Source organism: Drosophila innubila, assembly GCF_004354385.1.
Source record: "Drosophila innubila isolate TH190305 chromosome 2L unlocalized genomic scaffold, UK_Dinn_1.0 4_B_2L, whole genome shotgun sequence".
Lineage (NCBI taxonomy): Eukaryota > Metazoa > Arthropoda > Insecta > Diptera > Drosophilidae > Drosophila > Drosophila innubila.
Genome location: NW_022995372.1, coordinates 3138340 through 3161833, shown reverse-complemented (window position 1 = coordinate 3161833; position 23494 = coordinate 3138340). Strand labels below are relative to the sequence as shown.

The window sequence follows — 23494 nt, the reverse complement described above, 5'->3', positions numbered from 1 at the left end:
TGTTATTGTGACTTAGCTTAGATTTAAACAGACTGTATTGAGTTATTTTTTTCGTATTTGATTAAGAAATACGGCAATATATATAAAAAAGTATGAAAAGTATTACTTCGTTGTACATAGCACGTTATTAATATTCACAAAAATGATCTCAAATATATACAGCAGCTCTTTATTACATAATAAAATTTAAATTTAATTAAAATTTTTTTCTTATAATTATATTTTATTGGTGAGCTTATAGAAAGATCACCAAACAGCAATTACAAAAAAAATTTCAAAAATATAATATTCAAGAGGGAAATTTAATTTTGGAGATGATTTTTATTTTACATCAATACCAGGGCTGCAAACTTGCTGTAATTAGACTGCTGTTTTCCGGGTGAAATTGTCATGGCAACTGTTTTCTGTTGTGGCCAACGCTTTGTTTGGGACATTTGTCATTTTATTAAAGCGTTAGCCAAGTTAAAGTCGCAGAGATGACACTTTATTTTGATACAAAGATTGAGTTTCTGGATGTGGATGCAGTGAGCACGATTAGCAGCTGGCATCCAAATGAACCTTTGTTTGCGGTCGCTTCTTATAGCCAGGAACGCGGTGGCAGCGTCACAATATTTGCGGACACGGTAAGCTGCACAGTGGAACGCAATCAAATAAAATATTACTAGTAGTAAGTAATGGGAAATTCAAAAAGACAGAAAAATATTAAAATTCTTACAAATAAGGATTAAGATGAAAGAAATGGAAGCAAAATGAAGATCAGCAAAGATAAATATGTTAGATAAGGTTTGAAAAATCAAGCTCTAATTTAATTTCATTGTCGGTAGAATTAATTCTACCTTTCAGTTGATATATTTATAATATGCATTTTAAAATGTATATATGCTCAAAAGATAATTTAAATTTATTGTTATTTTAATTTTTTAAGGCAGGTAATTCTTTTATTTTTATTCTTAAATTCTTTTTAGATTATTTTTAAAATAAATTTGAATATTAAAGTAATGCTTTTATTTTTATATAAAAGTTTTAATATAATAATAACTTTCAATTTTTATTATTCACATTAATTTAAATAATTAAAAAATTTTTTTAAATTTAAATTTTATTATGTTTTCAAATTTGCCGTTCAAAATATAATGATATTTCCTACTTATTAAATTTTTACCAACTTTGATATCCAAAAACAATACAAGATTTTATTTAAAATGATTTTTATTTAAAACCACAATTTGAAAAATATTTCCAACTTGTTACATTTCTCCTAACTTTGGTATTCAAAAATAAATTTTTAGTGGTGATTTCTCTAATTTTTGCTTAGTCATTAATTTAACTAATTTCAATTTAAGAAAAATGTTTTCTTTTTATTGTATTTGATTTGTTTATAGAATACTGTCTAATTGCATTGTTTTTATTTTTAAAATTTACGTTTCCTTATTAAGTTTTAGTTTTTGGTCTTACTCATTTTTTAAATACAATTTTGATATTAGTATTACAGAAGTTCTTATAGTTAATCGAAATAATTTGTCCAATTTCAGGGCGAGCCTCAGCGAGATGTGACGTATCCAGTTCACGCCACATCGCAGGCGACGGCGCTCTGTTGGCATCCGGAGAAGGCGCTGCTGGCCACGGGCTGGGAGCATGGGGACATTCATGTGTGGTTTGCCGGACATCGGGAATTCGCCAGTGTCAGTGGTCCCCACAAGGCGGCGATTGTTCTGTTGGAGTTCAGTGAACAGGGCGGGCGAATGGTCACAGCGGATGCAATGGGTTTGGTTACTGGTTGGCGATGCGATGGCCAATACCAATTCCTTACCATGTTCTCGCACGATCTAAGGGAGGCTCTCCTGCTGATCTGCTTTCGCCGCACCGTGGAGAGCGAGGTGCGCGAGGAGATGGCAAGTTTGGCCAAGGCAGCCGTCGCTGGGGATGAGAACGCACTCGATACTCTCACCAACTGGCGTCCAAGGACTGCTGCTCGTGGTCACTCGACGGTGCGGGATAATCACTGCTTCTATGCCTGCACCCAGGGCGGTGTCGTCTACTACATTAACCAGGGCGGCAGCTGCACGGAGGTGATGAAGAGTGGCCCCCATCAGCCCTCCATTGTCCAGATGCTGTGGCATCCCAAGAAGCAAGTGCTCCCTTTAATACATATAAACATTACGGGGTCTGGAATGCCTCATTAATTTACCCTCGATCAAGTTATAATAATTAAATTGTTTATAATAACAATATTTGAAATATTTATGAATTTTTTGTTTGAAATTCATAGTAATAAAAAACGTATCATACAAGTTAACCTTTTCACGAGCTAAAAGTCTAGATGCCCCAAAATTTCTAATATCTAATTTTGTGACGAACGGTATTAAATTTAATACTGAAATTATTTTGGAAAAATAAACGAAACTTTTTGATTTATTAATTATTTATATTATAATTATTTTATCGGTATAAAACTCGATTTGATTTCATATAACTTTAATTTCTTGTTTACTTCATTAACTTTACTTAACATTCTTTGTTTTAGAGATGCTGTCATCTGTCTGCTGGAGGATCTGACCATCATCCTCTATCTAGTCGAGTCTACGGGCATTCTAACGGAGTTGGATCGCGTTAAGCTCAGTGGGCGTGGCACTGGAAAGCAAGGAGCCATCACCTGGACTGGCAACAGCCTGGCCATCATCACGGGTGATCTCACTGTGCGCATCTGGGATATTGAACACAGCGATAACTATTTGCTCAAGATGGATTTACCTAGCTCCAATCTGGCGGGTGTAAGCTCATCTCTGTCCAGTCTGGGGAATGCCACATCCTCCTCCAACAACAATAACAACAACTCCACGGGCAACTTCTTCAGCCCGGAGAGCAGCAGCGATGGCAACGCAAACTTGCCAAGAAAGGTCTCCAAATATACACAGCTCGCCTCCAATGAGATCTTTACCTGTCTGGCCTATAGTAACAGTAATCAAACCCTTTGTGCAGCCACAAATTTGGGCAGTCTCTACACCTGGAAGCGCACGGTGAGCTGCTTTAATAAAACTACAAAAAATTATCATTATTTTATTTAGAAATCAATGATTGTACTGCTGATTGCATTGCAATGAATCAATTTTGATTAAAATCACTTTTTGAACTCAATTCAATCAATTTGTTAGCTACACTTAGATATTATTATCCACTTTTATCAATTGACAATTTTTTTTAGCAATAATTTAAAATTTATATTACAAAATCAAAACACAACTTTTAAATACCTTGATCCAGAGGAATAATATTTTTGAAGCAAAATTTGAATTAAGATGAGGTTCAAACCATGATCAAAATACAAAATCAGGTTTCGATCAAGTTATCAGTTCAAAGTTGTCAGCCCCACCTAGCAACTTTACAAGTCCAAATTATAATTTTGACATGATTTTTACAAGAAAATGAAACTCAGAATCAAATTTAAAGTGTTGTTTTATACTAATTACGATAAAAGAAGTTGATTAAAAGTGAAAACTTGAGATTTAAAATTTTGAATTGTCGAAATTTCAAAGGGGGGACCCTTACCATATAATCGAGTTTTGGTCGAAAATATTTCAATTTAAAAAAAAAATTTAAATTTGAATGCAGAATAAATTTAGAGGCCAAGCCATGATCAAAATGACATTCCACTTGAAAATCATCAATTTTGATCAAGTTATGACAGTTCAAAGTTGCTCAAACCTTCTGACCTAGCAACTTTACAAGTCCAAATTTTACATAATTTTGACATGATTTTTTACAAGAAAATGAAACGTCTCAGAATCAAATTTAAAGTGTTGTTTTATACTAATTACGATATAAGGAGTTGATTAAAAGTGAAAACTTGAAATTTTTTAATTTTGAACTTTCGATTTTTCAAAGGGGGGACCCTTACCATCAAAATAGCGTCTTGGTCGAAAATAATTAAATTTTCTAAATGAATTAAATTTGAATGCAGAATTAATTTAGAGGCCAAACATGATTAAAATGACATTCCGCATGAAAATCGGGTCAGTTTTGATCAAGTTATGAATGTTTGAAAATGGTCAAACCTTTGACTTAGCAACTTTACAAGTCCAAATTTTACATAATTTTGACATGATTTTTTACAAGAAAATGAAACGTCTCAGAATCAAATTTAAAGTGTTGTTTTATACTAATTACGATATAAGGAGTTGATTAAAAGTGAAAACTTGAGATTTTAAATTTTGAATTTTCGAAATTTCAAAGGGGGGACCCTTACCATCTAAATCAAGTTTTTGTCGAAAATAATTAAATTTTCTAAATGAACTAAATTTGAATGCAGAATGAATTCAGAGGCGAAACAATGATCAAAATGACATTCCGTTTGAAAATCGGGTCAGTTTTGATGAAGTTAGGACAACTGGAAGTTGGTCAGCTCTTTGACCTAAAAACTTTACCACAACCGTAATTTTAAATTTTTTAAATTGCTTGCAATCTCTTATAGCTCTGCTGTTTTGTGGGTGCTCCCGAGGATGCCTGGCAGTTGGGCAACATATCGACGCTGTCGCGTCAAGGAGCCGTCAAGAGTTGCACCTGGGGATTCAATGAGTTGAGTAAACCGTGCATCTTGGTCAACTGTCTGTCGAGTGTCTTCATGCTGAAGGAGCAGCCGCTGCTCGCCTCGCACACCCGCAGCCTGTGGGCCGTGCAGAGCTCGGCCAAGTGTGTCCAGTTGACGCACTGCAGCGGCAGACAGTGCACGGTGCAAGCGGACTTTGCAGTGACTGCATTGGCACTCAACGAACTCAATTTGGTGGTCAGCAATGGACGCTCCATCTCCTCGTACAGTCTGCAGAAGGTGGAAAAGAGTCTGGATGAATTTGAGGAGATTCTCGAGGCATCTGGCGCTGGTTCCACATCCTCTCCATCGCTTAGCATCAAGTTGATGCAGACATTTGCCGCCGAGTGTCTTGCACTCTGTTTGCAGAATCAAAACATCTTTTGCCTCAACTCCAGTGACATTGTTGTCTACTCCGTGGGAGGCGTAATTCTTCACAGGATTATGGGCAATGATATTGAAGGTACGATCGCTGATAACTACAACTCTTTATATCTTTTCAGTTTTTTTTTACACTTGTTACTTAAAAAATATGTAAAAGGAGATGTTGTTTTTATTTACAAATGTATCTTCTTAAATTTAAATTATAAATTTATAATTTTATTTTTAATGCTAAAGCTAAGTTTTTAATTTAACTTTATATTAAATATTTAAAATATAAAATGAAGTTATTACAAATATATTAAAATAAATTAATTTTTATACTTTCAATTATTATCCCATTTAAAATTTAATGAACAATTTAACAAATTTTATAATAATATTTGAAGTTTAGTTTTTCTAAATAATAATAATATAAATAATCATCAAATGTTAATTTTTTTTGTCATTATTGAAGAATAACTCCACAAACTATTGTTTTCTGTTTTTTAAAATTCAATATTTAAAGAATAATTTAAAAAAATTTAAAATAGTGTTTTTTCTTTGGTTTATTTAAATTATAATATAATAATATAATTTATCATTAAATTTTAATTTTTTTATTATTATTGAAGATAAACTCTAATATATAATATTTTGAATTTTTAAAAATTAATAATACTTTAAATAATAACTGCAAATTAGAGTTATTCGTACAAAATAAAAATTTAATGGTCATTTATGAAAAAATCAAAATAAAAGTTTTTAAAAACTTTGATCGAAAAATAATTTTTTTAATGATTTCTGAATAAATATTAAAAATAAAACTATACTATAAGAAATATTAATTTCCTTGATTCTTGTAAGTAAAGTTAATATAATTTTTTCATATCGAAATATAACTGATGTTGATTATTTCAAAACTATTTTAAGGCAAGATCATTGGCATGGATTTAACTGGCTGTTATCTATCAGTCTTCACCATGAATGGCTATGTGAAGGCTTATGATGTGACGCGTCATGATCCCAAGCTATTGTTTCCCAGCAAGTCGGGTCATGAGATCTTTGATGACTTTGGCGAGTTCATTCTGGTCAAGTGCAACAGTTTGGGCAGTCATCTGGCCATGGTTATAGCCAACAGCAGCTTTACGCCTTGTGCTGCCATTTATTGCTGGGATTTTGAGCGCAATAATCTCTTCGAGTACAATTTGACCAAATCTCAGCCAGAATCTGACTCCCAGTCAAGCAGTCGATCAAGTCTGGCTGTGAGAATCTTCTGGGATACGGAGGAGCCACGTCTGCTGGCCGTGGAGGTCAAGTCAATGATTATGCTGTTGCAGAAACCAAGTCGACAGCTTCAGACAACTCCAAGTCACTATGTGGAATCCCAGATCTTGGTCATGTTTTATTCCGAGAAGAATGAGGGGAAATTAAATGTTTTGGAGACACAATCGATATCGCAAGGCGCTCAGCTTTTAAATCTGTGCGTGCCCAGCGTTGTCTGTCTCCAAGTGAATGCTGTCCAGGAGCAGGCACTGCAGGATTTCGCCGATCTCCAGCAATGCGATGCCGTCACTCGTCGTCAGGTGCTCAACTTCAGTCTGCATGTTGCCGAGGGACAAATGGATTTGGCTTTTCGCTGTGTGCGCTCCATTCACTCCAAGGTCATCTGGACGAATCTGGCCAAGATGTGCGTCCACACGAATCGCCTGGATGTCGCCAAGGTGTGTTAAAGAGATCCCAAATAAATTTCATTTAGAGATACAAAGTATCTATTCAGTTATTTATACAGCTAGTGTAAAAAACATGTGAAATTATCTTTAGAATACAGAAGACTTAAAACTATATATAAAAATATTCAAAATGTATCTATAAAATATAAAACTATCTACGAAATACAATCTAGGAAGCAAAAAAAAAAGAATAGAGAGAAAGAGGATAAATCAGCAAGAGAAAAAGAAAAAATGTTGGGTTGATTTATATTGTGACTACGCAGGAAATTTTAAATCGATAATTGTATATTAGATATGGATGTATACTTAATACATAATACTCTAATACTTAATACTCTATAAATACATTTATATCTGTATTATTTAAAAATTAGCCACCCACATTTTTCTTAATTTTCTCTTCAATGAAATTTTTTGTTAACAAATATCAAATCGTTACATAATTTCCTGAACTTAAGAATATACATTATTATCAATGTCAATTTAATCATTTTTTGATCACTAATTTGATTCTCCAACAAAATTAAAAAATTATATTTTTTTCCAACATTGTTTAACGTTGAACAAACTTTTTCTAAATTTAAAATTACATAGTTGTTAAAATGATATTAATTTTAATGTGATCTGTGGCTATCTATATTTCGCCAAGGTGTGCATGGGCCATCTGGAGCAGGCGAGATCGGTGAGAGCTCTGCGTCAGGCCATGGAGGATGATGATCTGGAGCTGGAGGCCAAGGTGGCGGTGCTGGCCATCGAGCTGGGCATGATCGAGGAGGCCAAGGATCTTTACAAGCGTTGCAAGCGACACGATCTGCTCAACAAGTTGCTGCAGTCCACGGGTCAGTTGGATGAGGCCTTGAAGCTGGCCGAGACCGATGATCGCATCCATCTGAAGCACACGTATTATCAAAAGGCGCAGGCATTGCGGGAAAGTGGCGACATTAAGGGTGCCCTCGAGTACTATGAGAAGACACAGAATCCCGTGCAGAATATCACACAATTGCTCCTCGAGAATCCCCTGGCCATGAAGCGTTATATTCAAACAACTACCGATCCCAAGTTGCTCAAGTGGTGGGGTCAATACGTGGAGAGTTCCGGCGATATGGACGCTGCTCTCGCCGTGTACAGCAAGGCTGAGGATTGGTTCTCCCAGGTGAAGATACTCTGTTATCTGGGCAAGATATCCAAGGTCAGCATAGGTGTCGATGTTATCAATATTAATTTTAACTATTTTATTTTTAAATAATTATTCTCAATTTTTTTTTAAATCTTGAGATCAATTTTGTATTTTAGCATTTTTTATATTTCTGGTAACCCCTTGTACTTTTTCATATTTTGGAAAAATTAGTTTTATTTTCAATGTTTATTACTTAAATATGATTTTCAAATAAATATTGAAATTGATTTATAATTTCTTGATTTCTTTCGATGAAATTCTTTGATGTAAATCAATAATAAAAGTTGTAATCAGGTATGTTCCAAAAATCTCTAGTGATTTTGAAGAGAAATGTTTTTGAAAACAACTGTTCGAAATGTTAATGTTCCTAAAATGTCAGAGATTTAATATTTTCGAACATATTTTTTATGAATTTTTATTCAATTTAAAGATTTTTAATTTATATATATATATTTAATTTTGTCAAATCTCTCAAGAATTTTTTAGACATTTGAAAGCAATGGTTTCTTTTTTTCTGGAACACCAACAATTTATTTTGGGTTGCTTTAGCGCTGTTAGAGATTAGTAGAACACACCTGTATAAATGTTTGTGCTTTTAATCAACCCAACTGCCTAAAAGTATGCAGCAGTTTTCGTAAAAGCTTTAAATTCAAAGACAAAAAATTATATACTTATCAGGGGTGTTCCAGAAGCAGACGAAGACCAACTAAAAGCATATAATTTTGGTTTTGGTTGGTTTAAGTTTCTGGAACACCTCGGTATATCTTAATTTTTTAATGGGTATATAATTTTGAATATTTGTAATACCGATGTGAGTATCGTTGTTCTTAAAACCAGGCGGATGCGATTGCCCGACAGTCGGGAGACCGGGCCGCCTGCTATCACCTTGGACGACACTACGAGAACGTGGGCAAGTTCCAGAGGCGATCATGTTCTATACACGGGCGCAGACTTTCAGCAATGCGATACGCATCTGCAAGGAGAACGATTTCCAGGAGGAGCTCTGGACGGTGGCCAGTTCATCGCGCAGTCGGGACAAGGCGATTGCTGCCGCTTACTTTGAGGAATGTGGCAACTTCAAGCATGCCGTGGAACTGTATCATCGGGCTGGCATGCTCCACAAGGCACTGGAAATGGCCTTTGAATCCCAACAGCCGGAGATACTCGAGATAATTGCCACGGAATTGAATGCGGAATCAGATGCGGAGCTGATTAATCGCTGTGCGGATTTCTTTACGAGCATCGAGCAGCATCAGAAGGCGGTACAATTGCTGGCCAAGACCAAGCACCTGGAGCGTGCCTTGAATATCTGTGTGGAGAAGGGAGTACCCGTAACCGAGGAGCTCGCTGAAATGCTCACTCCCAGTAAAGCGGATCTCACGGAAGCCACCCGTTTGGGCATCCTGGTGCAGTTGGGGGAACTGTTGCAGCAGCAGGGCGACTATCACAGTGCCACCAAAAAGTTTACACAAGCCGGTGATAAAGCCAGAGCCATGAAATCACTTTTGAAATCGGGTAATACCGATAAAATCATTTTTTTTGCCACAATGTCGCGACAACGTGAGATTTACATTATGGCCGCCAATTATCTGCAATCTCTGGACTGGCAAAGTGATCCTGGCATCCTCAAGCACATCGTTAGCTTCTATAGCAAGGGACAAGCCTTCGATTCCCTGGCCAATTTCTATGCCATCTGTGCTCAGATCGAAATCGAGGAGTATCAGGACTATGAGAAGGCCTTGATTGCCATGCAGGAGGCGGCCAAGTGCCTCGAGAAGCTCAGCCACGCCCAGCACGCCTACAACAATCTGCAACGCACTGTGGCAGATGTGAAGACCATTCTGGAGATGCAACAGGCGCTACGAGCTGGCGATAATCTGGCCGTCATTGCAGCTTGTCGCTCCATGCTAAGTGAGTGCAATGCGTCAACTTTAAATGAAATTTAATTTTTTATTTTTGCTCTTCTTGCATGTTTGGATTTCATTACACTTTAATTTTTATATTCTTATTATTTTTTATAATTGTTACATTTGCTTGCAATTTTCTTTATTTTCTGGGTTTATTTTCAGTATTCTTTAGCATTTTGTTTTTTTTGCAATTTTAAAGTTTTATATTTATTGTGCATGTTGTTCATTTTATCTTTTTTTTTTAAAGCTTTATCCCATTAACCTATTTCAGCAATTTTTACAAATTTTGTTTCATATTTTTTGCATGTCTTTTAATTTTTCTCATTTTGAAAATTTTTTTGTTTGTTTTTTTTTTTTTGCAATTCCTTACTTGGAATTTTTGTCTATTTTCGGTTCCTAACATTTTTAAATGGTTGAACTTTTTAGACTTTCAATTACATTTTTTTTTATACATATAACCACTTTGATTTATTCAAAAACTTAAATATCAACGTTAAATTAAGTATTCCTTGAATTATTAAATGCAAAAATTACAAATTTTATAAATTCATACTCTTTTTTATAATTTTAATTTAAAGAAAAAAAATAGTAATATGAAAACATTTGAAACAAACTATAATAAAATGACAAATGCATTAAAATAAAACGTAGTGTATTGAGTTCGACACTGGTTCCTTATGATTTAAATTATTAAATTAATTTTAGTTTATTAATATAAATTTATATCTTAATTGGTAGTTTCCAACATTTTTATACGCAATTTTAATGGCATTAGTATTATTTGAAAACACTCTTATAAGCGAATAAATTTACTTCCAGTTAAGCCAGAGTTGCCGCCCATACGCCACGCCCACATACTGGCCATGCTGGTGAGGGCTTTGGTCTATGCCAATCAGTTTCCCGAAGCAGGACGAGCCCTAAAGGAACTGGCTGTCAAGGATAATTCGTGGAGTGCCTCCGGTCTAGTGGATAGAGCCTTGGTACAACGTGTGGCCAAGGAATGTGATTTGGATTTCGAACTCATCTGGAATTCAGGACGTCAAGTTAACGTCTCGACAACGGCAACGGCAGCATCCACAATATCAATGACAACAACAACAAGAACAACAAATACGACGACAACAACAACAACAACATCGACAAGTGATGACGAGGCGGATGACGAGGAAATCAGGGAGGAACTGCACTAATCACCAACAACTAGTCATATATTTATCTACTATTCACACCAAGTCAAAGTCCAATTTACCTATATGTATATCAATATAGAATGGAGTCTGGTTTAGAGTGATTCCCTCTTATACTTTTCCCAAGGTGATTTTACTTTTAATTGAATCAACAAGTGAAAGTAATAAATGCAATTATCTATTCAAGCGCATTATCTGTCTAATTCCTGAAGTAGTTCCCCTAGTTACAGTTTAAATTCGCTATAGGGAATTAACACGGAATGATCAGTAGTCTACATCGTTATGGGAAAAATATAAATAAATATATATAATGAATATTATCAGTCTGAGTCTTTAAGTATTTTCTATACTTAAATTATCAGTTACAGTGGAACTTTCCAATAGGAAATTCGCACGGAATCAGTCTACTTCTTTATTGGAAAAATATTTATACAAGATAAAGTTTATCTATTTATGAATATATATATTCAGTTATCGGTTTATGAATATTATCAGGAAAATTTGTTAAGCAATTTCCCTAGTTGAATTATCCTTTACATTGAAACCACATAAATTTTTTATATTTTTATAAATAACCCATTTTTTATACTATCTTTTAAATAATTGTTGTTTTTTACATATTTATTATTTATTACATTTAAGTTACATTAAATATGCCCTCCGGTTCTAAAGTAAGCCATTAAACTGGCATAAGTTGAATTTATTCACTTCCAAAAAAGAGAATTATAAAAAACTCAAAAAAAATATAGAAAACAAGTTTTGAAACTAACAACAAAAATAAATGACTTTATAATTATTAATATTAAAGTAAAAGATATGAACCTTATTGTAGAAAGAAATTTAGTAAATAGAAGTTCCACTGTAATTAGGACGTCATGAAATGTTTTAAAAAATCAACAAGCTTCAAGTTATGAATGAGCAATTGGAATTTCACAAGATCATTCACAAACAGAAAGAGAGCAAGAGAGAGAGAGATACGTTACACACCTTCAACACACACACACACACACTTACACTTTGGCAAGCGAATTGTGAATGAAAATAGTAAAAGCTCGGAGCACAACAGGTCGCTTGATCATCTCATTGTATTGTGAAAGGCAATTCAAAATCCAAATATAAATATAAATAAAAATATATTTATCAGTCATAATAACTGTGGCGCCAGACACAACACTCAAGACAAGGACAGGGTGGGCGGTACAGGAGAAGGAGAAGGAGGGGGGAAGGGGGTCTGGGTGTGAATCACTTGCACCAAATGCGACCACAGCTATGAAATCACAATGATTTCTTGGAAAGCCGCGCTGAATTCAAATAATTTCAATAGAGCAATCGTCTATTTGAACGTTTGCCATTTGTATGCGAAAGCTTTCGTACTTTGGACGCGTAATGCGCGATTCCCATGAATAAACGATAAACGAAAAGAAAAAAAACAACTAAAATAGATTGTTGTGATCTGCCGACTTCTTTTTCGACGGCGGCCAACAAGTTATGTATTGGCCAAAAACGTATCACAGTTTGGACTGAAGAGGAGGCCAATCATAGCGAACAACTCATGCCGATTTTCCAGGAATGATGACGCGTCAAAAGAGAGAGAGAGAGAGAGAAAGCGTGAGAGAGAGACAGACAGCAAGAGAGCAAGTGAACGGAATTTAATGAATGAATTTGTACAACACTCAAACGACCTTATGCCCCCTTTTCCCTTCCACTCTCCGCAGCACAGTGGGAAAAATACCTAAATAAGTTTGCATTATTAAATAACTTCAAAGGTCTGTATATTTTATGATATGTTTATAGTTAAAATTATTCATAGATTATTATTATTATAGAGTTAAAATGATTTTTATGACTTAAAAAATTTTTTTTTTTTTTAAGTAAATACACTGCATTTTTAAACCTGCCCGTATCGATATAAATATTTTGAAGAAGTTGCTCCAAGTATTGTTGACTGAATAAATTAGAAAATGTATACTAATTCGAGACTTTAAAATTTACATGTTTTAAAATCTATTCAGGTGTGTTCCACAAATTTCTAGAGATTTTGATGAGAATTGCTTTTGAAACCAACCGTTCGAAGTGTCGGTGTTCCTTAAATGTCAGATTTAGTTTTTTGGAACATATATTCAAAATTCAATAAAAAAAACGGCTTACTTCCAGTTTAGGTTTAGGAATACTTTGTATAATTAACCGAATTATTAAAAATGTATTTTATGCATTTTTGTTCTATTTAAAAAATAATTAAATTCAATTAAATAAATATTACATTTTGTCAAATCTCTCAACAATTATTTAGCCATTTGGTTTTTTAGGTTCACCTACAACTGATTTTGAATTGCTTTGCCGCTTTTAGAGATTTGTACCGTAGAACACCTCTGTATATATAAGCTTGTTCAAATGTTCACCCCACTGTGCGCAGTTCAGAAACCTGTGCCTGGGGAACTCCATGACAAGCTCTCCACGCGTCTTGCGAATTTCTTTATTTGTATTTGTTTGTCAGCGATGACTCACGACGCGTCGTCATTCAATGAGTGCCAAGAGTTGCCGACGTCATGCTTGCGAGCGCATTGTAAACGAGAGAGCGCAGCATAGATAAATGAAAAAGCTTCTTACTCTTTTTGCGATCCCCTGGTAAATTGCACTCGCCAACAAGCGGCGAAGCTTCGACAACTATCGATTGGGCATCGGGTGGGCAGCAACGAGCGAACATTCGTGAGAGAGAGAGAGAAACTGATTGAGAGAGCTTTTAGCGCATTGATTTCGTCATGACTTTATCGTCGTACATTTTAGCTGATCATTAACTTGCCAGACGCGAACCTGTGCGGATGCTTGTCGGATGGCTTTATAGTTACACACATACGTACATATATAGATCGATTTGCGATCGTTCGCGATTAACGGTTATTAAATTCAATCATTTTCCAAAGGTTTTCACAAATTATCGTTGTTTGTCGGTACATCGACTTTGATTTGTTGACCGAACTAGTGTAATTACCTAAAACGTGTAGGTAAAAGCGCGCGTGTCTCGAGTCCAACGTGAATCCGGGTGAATCACCGGACACCCAACGTCGGGCAATCACTTGTTTATCCTAAGTCCGTTTTAAAAACCCGGGACCCGGTACCCTTGGGTGTGCTTAACATGAAATGACAATGACGTCAATTAAAAGTGTAATCAAAGTGGAAGCCTGCAGTTGATTAAAATGTGGGTCGAAGTGTTTGCACTGAATACAAATCTTAAAATAAAATCGCCTTAAAAAAAGTCGAACTGAAATATTAAGAAAATGTATTTCATAAATTAAAGAACTTTATGAATATAACATGTTAATTTAAAAATATTTATTAAAGTGCATGACAAAGTGTCAACAGTAAAAAAGTATTACAATAAAACCGTTCAAAAAAGTTCAAATATTTTTCCTACAATTTAAATAAGGGACTTGCACTAAATTTAAAAAATATTTGTAAAAGTTTATAGATTTGTTTTGTCAAACTAACAAATATTACAAGTATTCAATAAAAATTTAAATAATTATTCATAGAATATAAGAATATTATTAGAAAATTGTATCATGAATTTATGCCGAAATTATTAAATTTGTTCTGAGCATTTTCAAGTTCCTATTCCTAATTTGTAGGACGAATTTTAATTTCTTAAAAAGTTGTTTCTTAATTGAAAGACTTGCACTTAATTTGATCCTGATTTAATAAATGCCTTTTATGAATTCAGGCTGAAATTTTACAAATTGAATACAGTCTAAAACACAAATAGGCAATACTTAAAATTTGTTGTATTAATTAATTATTTTTTGTATTAATTAATTTACTAAATATTGAAAAAACATTTGTGTGTTTGTGTAGTGTTCGGGTAGTCCCATAATCCCATGGCCATTCTACGTAGACGTAACCAAAGTGAAACCCAAATAGACAGTTTCTTGTGCGGCACGAGAGCTGTGCAAGTGTCGAGCCTTAATGCCATGCACCAAGATGGCGACCGACCCAACACAGTCGGTGCATTCGCCAAGACGACAGCAGGAGCAACAACAGGAGCAACAGAGGCAACGTTGGATGCAGAGAAGAAGAAGAAGAAGACGACAACACGAAGGAGACAACGTGATCAACATCGAAGAAGCAGCAGCAGCTCCACCAGCGATAATGATCACTCCTCATCCACAAGTTCCGACTGGGATGCGAGCTCCTCCTCCTCCACCTCTTCCTCCTCCAGCAGCAGCAGCTCCTCCAGATTACCGATTCTCGTCAAGTCGCAACCAACCGACTTGGCTATCCATGTGTCCCCGCCTTCTCCAACCCGCGTCTCGGATGCGGATGCGGATGCAAATACGGATACGGATACCGAGAGTGCTCCTGCCACGCCCGTGCTGCCCGTGGATCCGCATGCCTGGACTACTGAGGACATTGCCAGCTGGGTGAAATGGCTAACTCGCAAGGTGAAGATCGATCCGGAGCCGGATATAACCCGCTTTCCCAAAAACGGCAACGAGCTGTGCCAACTGAGTAGAGCCGACTTCTGGGTCTGTGCAGGATCACGACGTGGTGGCATTCTCCTGGCCAAGCACTTTGCCCACAGTCTCTACAGGGCCACAGGACGCGAGACGAGTCCCATGCTCAACGAGAATGAGCCAAGTATGTAAATTTTATTTCCTATCTGAATTATCACAAAAAATACTAAGACTAACACAAGAAAAATAGGCGAATTAAAAACAATTTATTTAAACCAGTGATGAAAATACAAATAAGGGAAAATTGTGAAAAAAATGTACAGTAAGGAAAAAAAATGAAATTTTAAAATTTTGATGCATAATCAAATTAGAGATTAAATAATGATAAAATTGATATTCCGATCGAAAATCGGTTCATGTTTTGCAAAGTTATGACAATTTGAAATTTTAGAGCAAGGATTTCAATTGTATTTTCCAATTTTAACACAGAATCAAATTAGACTTGTCGATTTTTCATGACTTAACTTTTTCTAAGTTAAGATGAATAATAAAACGTATAATTTATTTAGAATCAGTTCGCACAATTACTAATATTATTATTAATTACTAATATGAAAATTTATATAGAGTTTTCTATTTTATTTTTGTATATTTAAGTAAGTCCGTTTTCCCCAATTATGCAATCTAAATGCTATTCTTTTTTTGTTTTTCTTCAATTTATTTTGGTTTCTTTAAATTTTATTCTTAGTATTATTTCTTTTTCAAATGCTCAGAAATGTATACGGTATTCGCTTTGGTCACTAGTAAATCGTGTGTAATCTGTGCTAACATAAATCTAATGTTGTCCAGATTGAACTGCTTGTAATTGAGTGTCCGTTGTGATCCCAGGAGCACGTTTAAGGAAGGTCCTGAATACACAACGTATCCTTTGTGGTCAAGCATCAATTGAATCCTTTTTCCACTGCATTCGATTCAACTTAATGGCAACTGATTAAGATGTTGAGGCGCTGATAGCGTTGTTACTTATGTGCTCCATTGATTGTTTTTCCCACCCTCAGCATTGATAGAGGCGTGAAATTAATGTGGAATAAGCAGGGGAAATGTAAGGGGAGTTTCGTAAGAGGCTAGTGAAAGAGGCGACTAAAGTTGAAGCTCCTTTTAATTATGGTTTTCGTATCTTAACCTGTCCTCGCCGGCTTTTTAACTAAGAAAGTGGCTTACAACTTTCACGCATAAACGTAAATCGCTTGAAATTCAACAACGCAACAAAGTATGCAACACTTTCGGATGCTCGACAGTTATTAGACCCTGCATTTAAAATGTACCAAGGGTATATTAATATTGTCGATGGCTAAATTTTGATATCGGCTGACAATTTTAAGAATACCAGAAATATTAGAATATTTTTGAGTTTTGGAGTAGTTTAAATTTTATTAAAATTTAGTTAAATATAGAAAAAATGTGCATTAAGTATAAATATATATTTTTTAATATGGACTACAGCTAGAGCTACCAAATACGAGTTACCAAGTAAATAAAATTAAAGAGTTATTTTGCAACTTAAAAAAAAATTAAAAATAATTTTTATTTTAAAATTTGTGTATAAATGTTGAAAATAGGTATCCAAAAAAAAATAAAATTGCAACATTTTAAGATATATAAATATAAATGAAAATATTTGCGGATTTTGATAATAGAAAAAATATCAAAACTTTGGTCATTTCATATTTTCGGTGATCGGTTCTCTTATCGTCGAGCACACTCGACTGCAGTATTTGACAGTTATTAACATCGTGAAGAGGGGGAGGAGAAAGCGTGGTCGTCGCGTCGCGTCGCGTCGCTTTTCGAGTGATGAACTTAATAATAAACGATGTAAATATGATAATTTCTCACAGGATGTGGCATCTAATAATAAAATCAAAATAATCCCACAACGCAGCGCCCAAAAGTCGCAAAGTCGCAAAGTCAGAAAGTCAGAAAAGTCAGTGCTTAAAGCCAGAGCAGAATGAGCAGCGGAAAAGAGAGAGAGGGAATGGGAACAGAGACAGAGACAGAGACAGAGAGTCAGGCACAGTGACAACAGCACGACGGGCGGTCAGTTTTTGCTGGCGTTGATGTTGGTCGGAAAATCACAGGAAAATATTCAATTCGTCGCATCCTTCCTGTTCCGTCGGCATGTGGATTTTCGGGACTTGGGCTGATGTCAAAGCTGGAGCAACTGCGTCTGGGCTGAAGTCAATTTAATTGATTTGTTTTTTATGCCAAAGAGGATTACACGTTGTCGGCGTGGCGCAGATTATCGTTGATTCTCTGCGGCGGCCAAAATGCCACCCACTCTCACTCCCATTTCCACTCCCACTCTCCTGCTCCCTTGACGAGGTCGTGCTCTCCGAGGGTTGAGTGGCTGCACGTGGCCTCTGACTTTTGTTTCCTTACACCGAGAGATGCCGAAGCATCTGTAACATTTACCACCAGCTGCGCAGGTGAACTTCGTCTCGGTTTCCATCGGCTGTTGATAAGATTGTTGCCAATTCTGGCATCAGTTGCCAAATGGAGTTAGCCCGAAACAGTTCGCATTTTAAATTCGCTTCTCCAGCAAATAAACTCAACAAATTGATAAGAGAAATTCTGTGTAAAGAGGTCGTTTCTCTCCCTTCTATTGAGTCGATTATTCTGAAATTAAACCAACAACTTTTAAAAAAAATCTACAAAATTTCGTTAGAAACATGCCTTTTAACTTTTGGCAGTTAGAATTATTTTCTCGAGAAAAACTTTTACTTATAATTGGCTTATTCCTGAAATAAACACGACGAATTGATAAGGAAAACTCATTAAAAAAGTGAATTTAAAAACAGAAAGAAAACAAATTATATTATTGTATAGTATATACCCGATAAATATTAAATATGTTAATCGACAGCATCAACTGTTCAAATCAAAAAAAATAATCCTAAGCCAATTTTTTTTTTTTGATTAAGTCAACTTTGAGATAATTATACAAGAAAGAACCTTAAATACAAGAATTAAAACTAAGTTGTTTCTCCATATTTAAAAACTTATGGTTTTCACGAGTCTTCTAGACAAAAGATTATTATCGAAAAACTTATAATATTAATAAAAACAGTGCGTTTTTAAGTAAAAATTTTAATATCAGTGTAAAGAGTTAATTCCAGTTTATATTTAAATATGTATTAACAAATAACCTCGACAATCTTTTGAGAAAAGTGAAAAAATTAAGTATAAATTCGAAAGAAAATAAAGTGAAAAAAAACTGTTATTAATCGAGAGAAACTACTTTTAATAAAGTTAAATAATTGAAATCATCAATAAAATTCCTCTGAGAATTGACAAGAAAAAATATATCAGAAAATTAAGAAATCTTGATTTTCAAAAGACTTTTCCCATATAGAAACCATATATTATAGAGTTGAAAATTATTATTGTGTATGTAAAGTGCATTCTTTTGGCATCCCAAAAACAACATGAGTGTCAGCGTTGATGTGGGCGTCATGTGGCGCCTTTCGGAGGACTTTAACAGACGCTTCGGTCTGCGGATGCAACCGACGCCGTCGGCAACACATCATCCGCATCCGCATCCACATCCACATCACCACACGGCCGCCGTGCACCACTATCATCATCAGCACCACCATCATGGCCCCAGTGCAGCCACGCACAGCTCCATGATCTTCAATGGTATGACAAGTAAGAAGTGAGAGTCGAGTCAGTTCGACTACGAAATACTCTTCCTCTGATCTGTGTACCATATTTTAAACATTATTTTTTCTTTATTAATTATGTGAGTTTTTCCAAATTGAAGTTGCCTCAACAAATTTATTACAATACGCAATTTCAAATAATAAATAAATAAACATGTTTATAAAAATGTGAAGAAATTTTTAAAACTGCTGACTTTTTAGTTGAATTGGGTTATAACTTTCTCAAATATATTTAATGTATATTATAAATTTTTAAGAATGTAAAAAATTATAAAAATGTGGTCACTGCCAAAGATGACTATGTCTTTAAAATTGTGTTTTTTGTTTTGTTGCAATGTACATTACATTGGTTCCGAAAATTAAAATGATCTTAATTTTTTTGTAACTTATAGCTGCCAAAAAAATTATTAAGCAACTGTTTTTTAATGTATAGCTAAGTGGTTTGATAAAAATGTCTGAGATATTTCGAAGTATGGAAATTATTGTCAAATTTGAAAATGTCGCTTTGATAAAATTTAAGGTGACATTGAAAACCGGCTCTAATATGGTTAAAATAAAAATATTTTTCAGCAAATGAGAAGAGTGTACCTTCTAAAATTTGAACATGATTTTGAAATTTTTGAATTTAATAAGTTATAGCTTTTAAAAACATTTTCATTCGATCTCAACATTATGTACTTTTGATTTAAATAAAAATTGTATCTTCAGGAAAGCACATACTCTCTGAAATCAGCAGACAGACAGAATGTGGATGCTGATCAAGAATACAGTTATTCCAAGAAAAATATGCACATATTTTTATTTTTAATAAAAATAGCCTAACACATTGCATTTTTTTTATATTTATTATATATTTCTTTTTTTAACTTATTCCAAGAAGCAAGTGAAATAAATTAATAAAATTACCCACAAAATGTGCAGTTATATTGGTTTGAAACTGTATATGAATTGGAATTTCCGGATTGGTTAGAGAAGTTGCCGAAAGCATAATTCTTTTCAATATAAATTCACATTAGATATAGAGGTAGCAAATTTCATACTTTTGCTTTTCTCTTTGATCTTGCGCTGCTCTTTTTGATCCGAGTCATGAGTCACCTTATGATATTTTAGCGACGGCACAAAACTTGAAGTGGATTTTCCCTAGCTCAGCCTTGTTGTAATTCCTGTTCATGGGTTTATGCATCACGTTTTTATGGCGGGAACAACCCAAATCCTCAGATGATGGTACTACATCAGCAGCAAGAGGTTTCCCCCCCATAGAAGTACCCAGTTGAGGATTTATGTTCGCTCTTGTGCTGGTGGATTAAAAGCTTTTATTTGGTTTGCATGTCGCGTTTCTACTCTCTTCTTCGTCTTCTTCTCACTCTCTCTCGCCAGACGCAGCCATTGACCAGAAAATCTCGTTTATGACTGCGCGCGTTCTCTCTCTCTCTCTCTCTCTTAACTGTATACTGTATCTGTTTGTTTGCTCTCTATTTCAGATCCATATCAGCTGCTAAATGCCGCCTCTCACCGATTGGTCGCTCAGGGCTCCGGCGGGCAGATACAACTCTGGCAATTTCTGTTGGAGCTGCTCGCTGATTCGTCCAATGCCAACTGTATTAGCTGGGAGGGCCAATCGGGCGAGTTCCGGCTCATCGACCCGGACGAGGTGGCAAAACGTTGGGGCGAACGCAAGGCGAAGCCAAACATGAACTATGATAAACTGAGCAGAGCTCTCAGGTGAGTTGGAGTCCAAGTGTGTGAGATACTGACCACAGATTGACTGACTCATCCAAGTCAAAACTAGTTGCCAACTCATTCATAGCCTCTTCACTTCAATAAGAAGTACAGTGGCTCACAAATTTATTGAACTCACTACATTTTTTACTATCTATGGTTTTTATTGTTTAATGCAGATAGTTATCATTTGTATACAAAATTTATTTGAATATTTAGCTTAAATTCAAACAATATTCAATATAACATTTTTATAAAAAATATATTTTCATATTTAGCTTAAATTTAAACAATAATTAATATAAAATTTGGTCACAATCGGGTTTCTCAATCATATAGCTGCCAAAGGAACAATCGGGTTCAAATTTACCTTTAGTATGAAAAACTTTTTTGTTTTTTGAGTTATCTTAACCAAACTCACAAAATATGTCTTTATTATCATATGTTACACACTGACCAAATTTTGTCAAAATCGGAAGACTATATCACATAGCCGCCATTGGAACAATCGGGCTCAAATTTACCTTTAGTATGAAAAACTTTTTTGTTTTTTGAGTTATCTCAACCAAACTCACTGAATGAGTCTTTATTATCATATGTTACACACTGACCAAATTTTGTCAAAATCGGATGACTATATCACATAGTAATGAATAAATCTGCAATTAAATAATAATTATATCAGTTTCCCATTAAAAGATAAATTCATTCATGGGTCAAATAAGCTGGCCGCCACTGTATATACACCTAAATCACGGTTAGCGATATTTTATTTAGCAGCAGAATTCGCTTTACCGCAAAATCATAATTTAGCTACCAAATTCGCTTAATGGCATCACAACAAATTATACACTCTTTCTGCTTAAAATGTTGTGTACATTTTAATAAGTTTTTACCATTTTTAAATTTTTATGTATATATTTATATATATATTTATATATGGATAAAATTAATTTTTTTTTACTAAAGGCAGCTAAAAAAAATCAAAATAAATATAATAATTTTGAAAAAAAAAGCAATGTGAACTTTAAATATTGTTAATAGAACTACTTAACTAATTTTTAATATAAATGGGAAAAGATGTATAAACTATTATTTATTTATTCTCAGGCTATAAGCAGGCGACTCAAAAATATACATTTAAATAAAAAATAAAATTAATAATTAATAATAAATTAAATAAAATGTAAATTAATTAATTTTTTTTTTGTATTTTTGCAGATACTATTATGACAAGAATATAATGACCAAGGTGCATGGCAAGCGTTATGCGTACAAATTTGATTTTCACGGCCTGATGGCCGCTTGCCAGGCACAGGCTCAGGGCTGTGATCCGGCGAGCAGCATGATTAGTTCCTATAAGCATCATCATCATCAGCAGGCTGGCGGATCACATGTGATGCCACCACAGCATCTGCAGCATCAATTGAATCTGGCTGCACATCATTCGCATTCCCATTCACATTCGCATTCGCATCCTTCGCACTCGCATCTTCATCCACATGGCCAGCTGTTGCATCCACACACGCATCACACAGCGGAGCTGACGTCGCCGGCATCGACCTGCTCCAGTTTGGGATTCCCCTCTCCCTCGACGGCCTCGTCGCAGCCATCGCCTGGCAATGTGTTTGCCGGTTCCGGATCCGGATCCGGTCCGTATACAGCAACAGTGGCCTCCGGTTCCAGCAGTGCCAGTGAGCCAGCAGCCGGAACATCCTCATCATCAGCATCAGCTTCGGCTTTGGCCTCCGCTTCCGCGTCCTCCTCGACGGTGACCTATGAGCAGCATACTCCACCCAGCAATGCATTTAATTGAAATGTCAACCCCAATTTGTTGGGGTTGCTCAACGGGACAAGAGACGCCAGTGGGGGGAGGGAGAGGGAGGCTAAATAACTGGACTTGCGCATGGGATTCCCGCTGTGCAGCCATCTCTCTCTAGCTCCCTTTCCTCCCTTCTCTCTCTCTCTCTCTCTTCCTTTCACTGGGAAAAAAGGTCATTTCACTTAATTCTAGCTTTTGTTTAATTGCGTAATTTTCGTATGTGATAAAATGGAGCAATGGAGGATCGCATGAGCAATATAAGAAGAAGCGGGTGGACTCCCCCTCTTTACACCACTTCAAGGGTCACTTTTCGGGCTAATTTGTTACATCGTCTGTTATCTTTATCGCTTGTAAGCCCACACTTACTTTTATTTTTATGTCTATGTCTACAATTATGTACATAAATAGAGCTCTCAATATTATAATATTTATAACCCGGCTTTGTCTGTGCTTTTGTTATTACTTTCCACACTGGGGTGTACGCAGATATTTGGGCGTGAAATTCACGATAAATGGTAAGGAAAAGTATCTGATGCTATTGCTAAGGGTCCCTTTTTTGGAATTTTGAAAATTCAAAATTTTAAATCTAATTTTTTCAATTTTTATCAACTTTTTATATCTTAATTAGCAAAAAATAACACTTTAAATTTGATTCTGAAACGTTTTTTTTGTAAAAAATCATGTCAAAATTAAGAAATATTTTGACTTGTAAAGTTATTAGGTCAGAGACTTGAGCAACTTCGAACTGTCATATCTTTGTCAAGACCTAACCGATTTTAAATTAGAATCTCATTTTGATCATGGTTTGGCCTCTATTAATTCTTTAGTCAAATTTCGTTC

General features: G+C 35.2%; 2 protein-coding genes across 2 annotated transcripts; both read left to right on the top strand.

The window, feature by feature from the left end:
- The first annotated feature begins 426 nt into the window (after positions 1 to 426).
- Positions 427 to 11132, top strand: LOC117780521 (intraflagellar transport protein 140 homolog). The gene is given in 9 exon segments (XM_034617078.1): positions 427 to 623; positions 1533 to 2128; positions 2525 to 3017; positions 4469 to 5045; positions 5876 to 6666; positions 7325 to 7864; positions 8690 to 8768; positions 8771 to 9763; positions 10579 to 11132. Coding segments are annotated over 9 exon segments (4587 nt in total). The 5' UTR covers positions 427 to 476; the 3' UTR covers positions 10950 to 11132.
- A 2605-nt stretch (positions 11133 to 13737) lies between these two features.
- LOC117781966 (DNA-binding protein D-ETS-6) lies at positions 13738 to 23085 on the top strand. Its single transcript, XM_034618863.1, has 4 exons — positions 13738 to 14142; positions 14796 to 15578; positions 20595 to 20835; positions 22054 to 23085. The coding sequence occupies exons 2-4, from the start codon at positions 14819 to 14821 to the stop codon at positions 22646 to 22648; spliced, it is 1596 nt and encodes a 531-aa protein (XP_034474754.1). The 5' UTR covers positions 13738 to 14142; positions 14796 to 14818; the 3' UTR covers positions 22649 to 23085.
- Positions 23086 to 23494: the final 409 nt, after the last annotated feature.